The 10358-nt window shown below is 49.9% G+C and overlaps 1 protein-coding gene across 1 annotated transcript; it reads left to right on the top strand.

Annotated features, from left to right (window-relative positions):
* Positions 1 to 3994: 3994 nt before the first annotated feature.
* On the top strand, positions 3995 to 6611 carry CT83 (cancer/testis antigen 83). Its single transcript, XM_038747600.1, has 2 exons — positions 3995 to 4093; positions 6317 to 6611. Exons 1-2 carry the CDS (start codon positions 3995 to 3997, stop codon positions 6593 to 6595), a joined length of 378 nt encoding a protein of 125 aa, XP_038603528.1. The 3' UTR covers positions 6596 to 6611.
* Positions 6612 to 10358: the final 3747 nt, after the last annotated feature.

The following is a 10358-nucleotide window of genomic DNA, read 5'->3' as shown; positions in this document are numbered from 1 at the left end:
TTAAGCGCTTACTATGTGCCAAGCACTGTTCTAAGCGCTGGGGTAGATCCAAGGTAATCAGGTTGTCCCATGTGGGGTTCACAGTCTTAATCCCCATTTTACAGATGAGAGAACTGAGGCCCAGAGAAGTTAAGTGACTTGCCCAAAGTCACACAGCTGACAAGTGGCAGAGCCGGGATTTGAACCCCTGACCTCTGACTCCAAAGCCTGGGCTCTTTCCACTGAGCCACGCTGCTTCCCTAAGCACTTGGGAATTACAAGTTGGCAACATATAGAGACAGTCCCTACCCAACAGTGGGCTCACAGTCTAAAAGGGGGAGACAGAGAACAAAACCAAACATACTAACAAAATAAAATAAATTGAATAGATATTTACAAGTAAAATAGAGTAATAGATATGTACAAACATATATACATATATACAGGTGCTGTGGGGAAGGGAAGGAGGTAAGATGGGGGGATGGAGAGGGGGACGAGGGGGAGAGGAAGGAAGGGGATCAGTCTGGGAAGGCCTCTTGGAGGAGGTGAGCTCTCAGTAGGGCCTTGAAGGGAGGAAGATTAGCTCATATCTACCCCAGTCCTTAGAACAATGCCTGGCGCATTGCTTAACAAATACCATAAAAAAAAAGCCTGCAGAACCGACTGAAACCCCGGAGGTGGAGAGGAAAGTAGCAGAGAGAACATGATGAAAAACCTTTTTCTTTAGAAGCTGCACTGGGCACAGAAGGATCCTTGTGGCCTCAGCCCACTCTATGGGCCGTTGGTTGCCTCTGTGGGAGATGTGGCCGCCGGTTCTCCGCATAATTCTGGAATCTCTTTCAAGGCTCACACTGGCTGATTGACTAGAACTCAGCCCACCAAGTAGAAGCAGCCGGGCCTAGTGGAAAGACCACGGGTTCTCAACCCAGCTCTGCCAATCGCTTGCTGTGTGACGTTGGGCAGGTCGCTCAACTTCTCTGCGACTCAGTAAAATGGGGGGTAAATCCACTCCCTCCTACTTAGACTGTGAGCTGCACGTGGGATACGGACTGTGCCCCAGCTGATTAACCGTATCTACCCCAGCGCTTAGAACGATGCTTGACACGTAGTAAGAGCTTAACAAATACCATGAAAACCCCCCAAAAAAACACAGGACTGGGAGTAAGAAGACCTGGGTTCTAGCCCAAGCTCCACTGCTGGCCTGCTGGGTGACCTAGGGAAAGCCACTTAACTTCTCTGTGTTTCAGTTCCTTATCCTGTCTCCCCCTTTTAGACTGTGAGCCCGCTGTTGGGTAGGGACCGTCTCTATATGTTGCCAACTTGTACTTCCCAAGCGCTTAGTACAGTGCTCTGCACACAGTAAGTGCTCAATAAATACGATTGATTGATTGACTGATTATCCGTAAAATGGGGATTCAGTACAAGCTCTCGGTCTAGAGGGGGAGACAGACATTAATACAAATAAATAAATTGGGGATATGTACATAAGTGCTATAGGGCTGAGGGAGGGCTGAATAAAGGGAACAAATCAGAGCGACACAGAAGGGAGCGGGAAAAGAGGAGATGAGGGCTTAGTCGGGGAAGGCCTCTTGGAGAAGATGTGCCTTCGATGAGGATTTGAAAGTGGAGAGAGTAACTGTCTGTTCGACATGAAGAGGGAGGATACTCCAGGCCAGAAGATGGATGTGGGAGAGAGGTCGGCGGTAGATAAATAAGATTGAGGTAGAGTGAGTAGGTTGGCATTAGAGGAGCAAAGTGTGTGGGCTGGGTTGGAATAGGAGAGCAGAGAAGTAAGGTAAGGCAAGGTGACAGTGCTTTAAATGTTAAAAGTGCTTGGACATTGTCTTTCCTTCATTCTCTCTCTGTGCTCTCTATGTGCTCTGCACATCGTAAGCGCTCAATAAATACGATTGATGATTGATGATTCTCATGATGGAACCCAGCTCCTCAGGTGGTCTTGGAAGTGCTGGCCCATTCCTCCCTCAGATCCAGTGGCTACTGGTTCCAGCCGACAGCCCTCACTCTACGTTTGTCAACAATTTCCTAACCCATAGCTTATCTCGTCAGAAAGGATGCCAGAAAGTGCAGGATCAGCAGAGCACTGGGAGACAGTGGTGGGAGGCGGGCAAACTCACCATGTGGTGCGTGGAATGTGGCATGATGTCCTAACAGGAGGAAACATGAAGAAAACAATTGGAACTGGCCTGGTAGCACTGCAGAGACAGGGAGAGAGAGAGAGAGAGAGAGAGAGAGAGAGAGAGAGAGAGAGAGAGAGAGTGTGTGTGTGTGTGTGTGTGTGTGTGTGTGTGGGTGTGTGAATCAACCAATCATCATCATCAATCGTATTTACTGAGCGCTTACTATGTGCAGAGCACTGTACTAAGCGCTTGGGAAGTACAAATTGGCAACATATAGAGACAGTCCCTACCCAACAGTGGACAGTCTAAAAGGGGGAGACAGAGAACAAAACCAAACATACTAACAAAATAAAATAAATAGAATAGATATGTACAAAATAAATAAATTAATTAATAAATAGAGTAATAAATATGTACAAACATATATCCATATATACAGGTGCTGTGGGGAAGGGAAGGAGGTAAGATGGGGGGGATGGAGGGGGGACGAGGGGGAGAGGAAGGAAGGGGCTCAGTCTGGGAAGGCCTCCTGGAAGAGGCTATGGAACACTTACTGTGTGTGAAGCACCGTACTAAGTGCTTGAACACTACAGTAGGCGTGTGTGTGTGTCTGTGTGTGTTTGTGTGTGTGCATGCATGTTCAATGTGGTCAGAGGTGTAGATCCCTTAGTCAAACAATCATTCATAATAATAATAACAATGGCATTTATTAAGCGCTTACTATGTGCAAAGCACTGTTCTAAATGCTGAACTGTGGTACTTGTTAAGCGCTTACTATGTGCCAGGCACCATACTAAGCACTGGGGGTGAGAAGCAGCGTGGCTCAGTGGAAGGAGTCCGGGCTCGGGAGTTAGAGGTTGTGGGTTCTAATTCCAACTCCGCCACTTGTCAGCTGTGTGACTTTGGGCAAATCACTTCATTCCTCTGGGCCTCAGTGACCTCATCTGTAAAATGGGGATGAAGACTGTGAGCTCCACGTGGGACAAGCCGATGACCTTGTATCTCCTCCAGCGCTTAAAACAGTGCTTGGCACATAGTAAGTGCTTAACAAATGCCATTATTATTTTAATGAGAAGCAGCGTGGCTCAATGGAAAGAGCATGGGCTTGGGAGTCATGGGTCATGGGTTCAAATTCCGGCTCTGCCAATTGTCAGCTGTGTGACTTTGAGCAAGTCACAACTTCTCTGTGCCTCCATTACCTCCTCTGTAAAATGGGGATGAAGACTGTGAGCCCCACGTGGGACAATCTGATCAATCAATCAATCGTATTTATTGAGCACTTACTGTGTGCAGAGCACCGTACTAAGCGCTTGGGAAGTACAAGTTGGCAACATATCACCTTGTATCCTCCCCAGCACTTAGAACAGTGCTTTGCACGTAGTGAGCGCTTAACAAATTTCTTTTTTTTTTTAATTTGCAGGCAGGTCACGTTGGACACAGTCCCTGTCCCACAGTTGTAAACCCCTTTTCAGAGATGAGGTACCTGAGGCACAGATAAACAAAGTGATTCGCCCAAGGTCATGCAGCAGACAAGTGGTGGGGCTGGGATTAGTCCCCTTTTAGACTGTGAGCCCACTGTTAGGTAGGGACTGTCTCTATGTGTTGCCAATTTGTACTTCCCAAGCGCTTAGTACGGTGCTCTGCACATAGTAAGCGCTCAATAAATACGATTGATGATGATGATGACCATCTAACTCCCAGGCTCACGCTCTATGCGTTATGCCATGCTGCTTAGTACAGTGCTCCTCACACAGTAAGTGCTCCATAAAGACCACTGATTGATTGGGTAGCTCCCTCCCTCCCCGCCACCGGCCATTGTGAGCTCACACAGAAAGGGGGTGGTGAGGGGCGAGGGGTTCTGGTTCTGTCCAGGTGGGATGGAGGCAGAGAGCGTGGGCCTCGGACTGCTGTCCCTGGCGCTCAGCGCCGGCGCCCTGGGTCTCCTGATCTGCACCCGCGGCTGCAGGCGCTTCAAGGTGACTGAGCCCCTTCCTTCCTCTCCCCCTCGTCCCCATCTTACCTCCTTCCCTTCCCCACAGCACCTGTATATATGTATATATGTCTGTACATCATCATCATCAATCGTATTTATTGAGCGCTTACTGTGTGCAGAGCACTGTACTAAGCGCTTGGGAAGTACGAATTGGCAACATATAGAGACAGTCCCTACCCGACAGTGGGCTCACAGTCTAAAAGGGGGAGACAGAGAACAAGACCAAACATACTAACAAAATAAATGGAATAGAATAGATATGTACAAGTAAAATGGAGTAATAAATACGTACAAACATATATACATATATACAGGTGCTGTGGGGAAGGGAAGGAGGTAAGATGGGGGGGATGGAGAGGGGGATGAGGGGGAGAGGAAGGAAGGGGCTCAGTCTGGGAAGGCCTCCTGGAGGAGGTGAGCTCTCAGCAGGGCCTTGAAGGGAGGAAGAGAGCTATGTACATATTGTATATGTACATGTATATACAGAAAAATGTACATATTTATTACTCTATTTATTTATTTTACTTGTACATATCTATTCTATTTATTTTATTTTATTAGTATGTTTGGTTTTGTTCTCTGTCTCCCCCTTTTAGACTGTGAGCCCACTGGTGGGTAGGGACTGTCTCTGTATGTTGCCAATTTGTACTTCCCAAGCGCTTAGTCTGGTGCTCTGCACACAGTAAGCGCTCAATAAATACGATTGATGATGATGAAGGTGAGCAGGAAACGGAGCTGGAGTCCAGTTCCCTTCCCAATGCCCCCACCCTCTCCCAGTCCCCTAACTCCCACCCTCCCTACCCCCTCCCCAACCTCCTCCCACTCCCTAGCCAATGCCCCCAACCACCCCCCTCCCCATTCTCCAAGCCAATGCCCCACCCCATCCCATTCCCCAGCCAACACTCCCTCTCTGTAGCCCCCTGTAGCCCCAGGAGAGCTCTCCCCCATATAGAGAAGACCCATCCCACATCAGAAGATGCCCTGCTCACCTCCTGGTGGATTACACCTTTGGTTAATAATGGCATTTATTAAGCGCTTACTATGTGCAAAGCACTGTTCTAAGCGCTGGAGAGGTTACAAGGTGATCAGGCTGTCCCACGGGGGCCTCCCAGTCTTCATCCCCCATTTTACAGATGAGGTAACTGAGGCCCAGAGAAGTTAAGTGACTTGCCCAAAGTCACACAACTAATTGGCGGAGCCGGGATTTGAACCCATGACCTCTGACTCCAAAGCCCGTGCTAGTTCTCACTGAGCCACTCTGCTTCTCTAATCAATGAGTCTAATCAATTAATCAATTAGTAATTATGGTATTTGTTAAGTGCTTACATGTGCCAGGCACTGTACTAAGTGCTGGAGTAGATACAAATTAATCATCATCATCATCAATCGTATTTATTGAGCGCTTACTGCGTGCAGAGCACTGTACTAAGTGCTTGGGAAGTACAAGTTGGCAACACATAGAGACAGTCCCTACCCAACAGTGGGCTCACAGTCTAAAATTAATCAGGTTGGATACAGTCCCTATTCCGCACGGGGCTCACAGCCTTACTCCCCATTTTTCAGATAAGGTAACTGAGGCCGAGAGAAGTAAAGTGACTTGCCCAGGGTCACACGGCAGACACGTGGCAGAGTCAGGATTAGAACTCAGGTCCTTCTGACTCCCAAGCCAGTGCTCTATCCCACCGGGCCACAGTGCTTCTCATGCAGTAGGTGGCCAGTCCACTGGAGACTGTGAGCCCAATTTTAGACTGTGAGCCCAATGTTGGGTAGGGACTGTCTCTATATGTTGCCAATTTGTACTTCCCAAGCGCTTAGTACAGTGCTCTGCACATAGTAAGTGCTCAATAAATATGATTGATTGATTGATTGGAGAGAGCAAGCACTCAGTTCAGTGCCGTGTTCACAGTAGGTGCCCAGAACAGTGCTCGTCACCCAGTAGGCACTCAGTCCAGTGCCCTACTCAGAGTGGATGAGGGTGCTCCCTACCTGCTGCTCTTCCGAACATTGCTCCTATGCTCCATACACGCTGCTCTTCTTCATACTGATCCCGTGCTCCATACATATTGCTCTTTCTAATATCGATCCTGTGCTCCAAACACACCGGTCTAATATCGATCCTGTGCTCGGCACACCACTCTTCCTAAAATTGATCCTAGTCGAAAACCGCAAAGCCCACACCCTCCTTAGTCCAAAATCTGTCTTGTAGAAAGGCGTCTGGTTTGCGAGGCAGAAGACCAGGGCACCGGCCCCGGCAGAGGAAGGTGAGCGGAAGCTGACGGTGGGCAGCCTAACCCAAGACATCCTGATGGATTTCCCACACTCGGTGGCTGTGCAGAAGAGGGTTCTGATCAACCTGCGGTTGGTGGAGGGCAGGCTGCAGGAGCTGCAGCAGTTCCTGCTGATCAAGGGCACCACCCTGGCCCTGACCTCCCGGAACAGCAGGCCGTGCTGCCGGAACAGCCGCGTCCGCTGCCCAGGACAATAAATGACGTTTCCACTTCCCGGTGTTGCTTCCTGCCCCGTCGCGATCACCGAGCCAAAGGGGAGCACCATCGTGGCCCCAGGGAGGAGCACCAATCCATAGGGGAGGTCCATTGCAGCTCCAGGGCGAAACACTGAGCCATAGGGGAGCACCGCTAATGGTCAAGTGGGGGCCAGGCAGTGAATGCCGAGGCTTTAGAAATCCAAAATCAGCCCGTTCCCCATTTCGTGCCCATTCCGCCTCCACCCTCCGCCTGGCCACCTCCGGTCCCAGACCCTGACCCACCACAATCCCAGCGTTCCAACTGTAGCCATGGGATTTGGCTCCCTGCTCAGGCCGGGAGGTGGGAACTGTTAGGAACAATGACCCTGGCCACCTCCAGTCCCAGACCCTGACCCACCACAATCCCAGTGTTCCAACTGTAGCCATGGGATTTGGCTCCCTGGTCAGGCCGGGAGGTGGGAACTGTTAGGGACAATGACCCTGGCCACCTCCAGTCCCAGACCCTGACCCACCACAATCCCAGCATTCCAACTGTAGCCAGGGGATTTGGCTCCCTGCTCAGGCTGGGAGGTGGGAACTGTTAGGGACAATGACCCAAGTGGGGCAGGGCTGGGGGAGGAGGCTCACAACTGAACATATTTTCATGTGTGCGTGTGTGAGTTTACATAGGTGTATATGCACATGTGCATGTGTGTGGATCTGTGTGCATGTGTATGAGTGTGTCCTATGGATAACAAGCTCTGTCTCCCACTTCTAGACTGTGAGCCCGCTATTGGGTAGGGACCGTCTCTATATGTTGCCAACTTGTACTTCCCAAGCGCTTAGTACAGTGCTCTGCACACAGTAAGCCCTCAATAAATACGATTGAATGAATGAATGAATGAATGAACCAGAGTGCGGAAAAGGGCTGGCCCCATGTACCTTCAGCAATAAAACAACATAATTCTTCCCTACCCCCCATACAATGCTGGGGTCCATTGGGCTGATCCCAGGCCCTGGGGGTGACCCCTAACCCAGTCTGGCCACTGAGGGTCCTGTCCCCTGGCTGAAAAAGAGCCACTCCAGTCCATACTTCACTCTGCTGCCCAGATAATTTTTCTACATAAACATTCTGGATATGTCACCCCGCTCCTCAAAGAACTCCAGTGGTTGCCCATCCACTTCTGTAACAAACAAAAACTCCTCTCCTTTTGGCCCTAAAGTACTCCATCACCTTGCTCCCTCCTACCTCACCTCGCTTCTCTCCTTCTACAACCCAGACTGCTCACTTTGCTTCTCTAGTGCTAACCTTCTCACTAGGTCTGGATCCCGCCTGCCTCACCACCAACCCCTAGTCCACATCCTGCCACCGGCCTGGAACACTTTCCCTCCTCTAATTCGACAACCACTCTCCCCCACTTCAAAGCCTTATTGAAGGCACATCTTCTCCAAGAGGCCTTCCCAGTTTAAGCCCCACTTTTCCTCATTCATTCATTCATTCATTCAATTGTCTTTATTGAGCACTTACTGTGTGCAGAGCACTGTACTAAGTGCTTGGGAAGTACAAGTACATATGGGAAGTACAAGTACAATGTGTACATATGGTTGTACATATTTATTACTCTATTTATTTATTTATTTATTTATTTTACTTGTACATTTCTATCCTATTTATTTTATTTTGTTGGCATGTTTGGTTCTGTTCTCTGTCTCCCCCTTTTAGACTGTGAGCCCACTGTTGGGTAGGGACTGTCTCTATGTGTTGCCAATTTGTACTTCCCAAGCGCTTAGTACAGTGCTCTGCACATAGCGCTCAATAAATACGATTGATTGATTGATTGATTACAAGTTGGCGACATATAGAGACGGTCCCTTCAATGTCGCCCTGACTTTTTCTTTTTCCTCTTCCCCCCCTCCCAGCCCCATAGCACCTGTGTACAAATCTGCAATTTTATTTATACTGATATGGTATATGATTGATATGAGAAGCAGCATGGCTCAGTGGAAAGAGCACGGGCTTTGGAGTCAGAGGTCATGGGTTCAAATCCCGGCTCTGCCAATCGTCAGCTGTGTGACTTTGGGCAAGTCACTCAACTTCTCTGGGCCTTATCTGTAAAATGGGGACTAAGACTGTGAGCCCCACGTGGGACAACCTGATCACCTTGTAACCACCCCAGCGCTTAGAACAGTGCTTTGCACATAGTAAGTGCTTAAGAAATGTCATTATTATTATTGATGTCTGTCTCCCCACCTCTAGACTGTGAGCAGGGAATATCACTGCTTATTGTTGTATTGTACTCTCCCAAGTGCTTAGTACAGTGCTCTGCACACAGTAAGAGCTCAATAAGTACAACTGAATGAATGAAAGAGGTCAGAAGCAGGGGTCAGTTAGCAAAGATGTGTGGGGTGGGGTGGGGAATTTAGAGTCCATGTCTGTAATTTTGGTCTGGGAGTACTGCCTCGGGAAGTTGTCCCCTGCCCTATAATCGGGAAAAACGGGTCATTACCTGGGCAGGAGTGCCCCCTGTTGAGGCGGGTTGGTACTGATGCGAGTTCGTTGGGTGGCCAAAGGCCAAGCTGAGATCAATCAATCAATCAATCAATCGTATTTTTTGAGCGCTGTGTGCAGAGCACTGTACTAAGCGCTTGTAAGAGTACACTCTAACAATATAGCAGATACACTCCCTGCCCACCACACGCAGGTTCGGTTGAACCCTGGGCAGCTCCTGGTCGGGCTGCACACCCTCTCCCAGTCAAGAAGAGCTTTGGACCATAGCCGGCCTCAGCGGCGACCATCCAGGGCCAATGGGGAGGAACGGCACCTGTGAAGCCGGACACCCACCTCTTCCCCAGAAGCAGCGGACGTGCATGGCTGGGGCTGAGCAATGCCCGGATGCCTCTCTAGACTGTAAGCTCATTGCTGTGCAGGGAATGTGTCTGTGATATTGTTATATTTCATTCTTCCAATTGATTAGTACAGTGCTCTGCACACAGTAAGTGCTCAATAAATACGATTGACTGAGTAGGTGTGCCACAAACTACGCCGTCAGGTCACAGAAAGGTTCTTTGTGGAAATCCATTGGACCTAGAGTGGGCTCCCGGGGGGTCCCCATCACTACCCCCCTGCATCTCCCTCCCAGTCCCCGTGAACACGGATGCCACGTCCAAGCCACGGGACTGAGTGGCAGAAGCCGAGGTGGAGGGAGGCTGGACGTCCCTGACAACTGAAACACAGGACCCCAAAGGCAAGGGGGGGGACCAGCCAGTAGTGAGCTGGACCATTTCCACGGCACAGAACCGGACCGCCCTCGTGCTACAGAATCAGACCGCTCCTGCAGTGTGAAACTGGATCGCTCCACCGGCAAAGAGCAGATAGTCCCCATGGCATAGAACCAGACCAGTCTATCCCCACCGTATCAAACCAGACCATCCTTGCAGTGGGGAATTGCATCATTCCACACCAGTAGAGAACCGGGCCATCCCCATGGTATAGAACTGGATCACCCTGACAAGAAATGACAGGAGCATCCTCATACTAGAGAACTGGACCTGCCCCACAGTATAGAACCAGACTGTCCTTGCAGTCTAGAAATGGGCTGTTCCACACCAGTATAGAACCGGACTGGCACTCGGACCCTGGGCCCTCCTGGAGTCTGGCAGTACAAACTCAATCTTGCTTCCAGGGGAGGGGGCAGGTTGGGGCAGTCCCCAGACCAGTGGCCGGGAGTGGACGTTGGTCTCTCAGCTGTGGGCAGCAGGAGTGGGACAGAACTTTGCTAGCAGG

This window comes from Tachyglossus aculeatus, chromosome 6 (genome assembly GCF_015852505.1).
Source record: "Tachyglossus aculeatus isolate mTacAcu1 chromosome 6, mTacAcu1.pri, whole genome shotgun sequence".
In the NCBI taxonomy this organism is placed as follows: Eukaryota; Metazoa; Chordata; class Mammalia; order Monotremata; family Tachyglossidae; genus Tachyglossus; species Tachyglossus aculeatus.
This window is presented reverse-complemented; position numbering and strand designations above follow the sequence as displayed.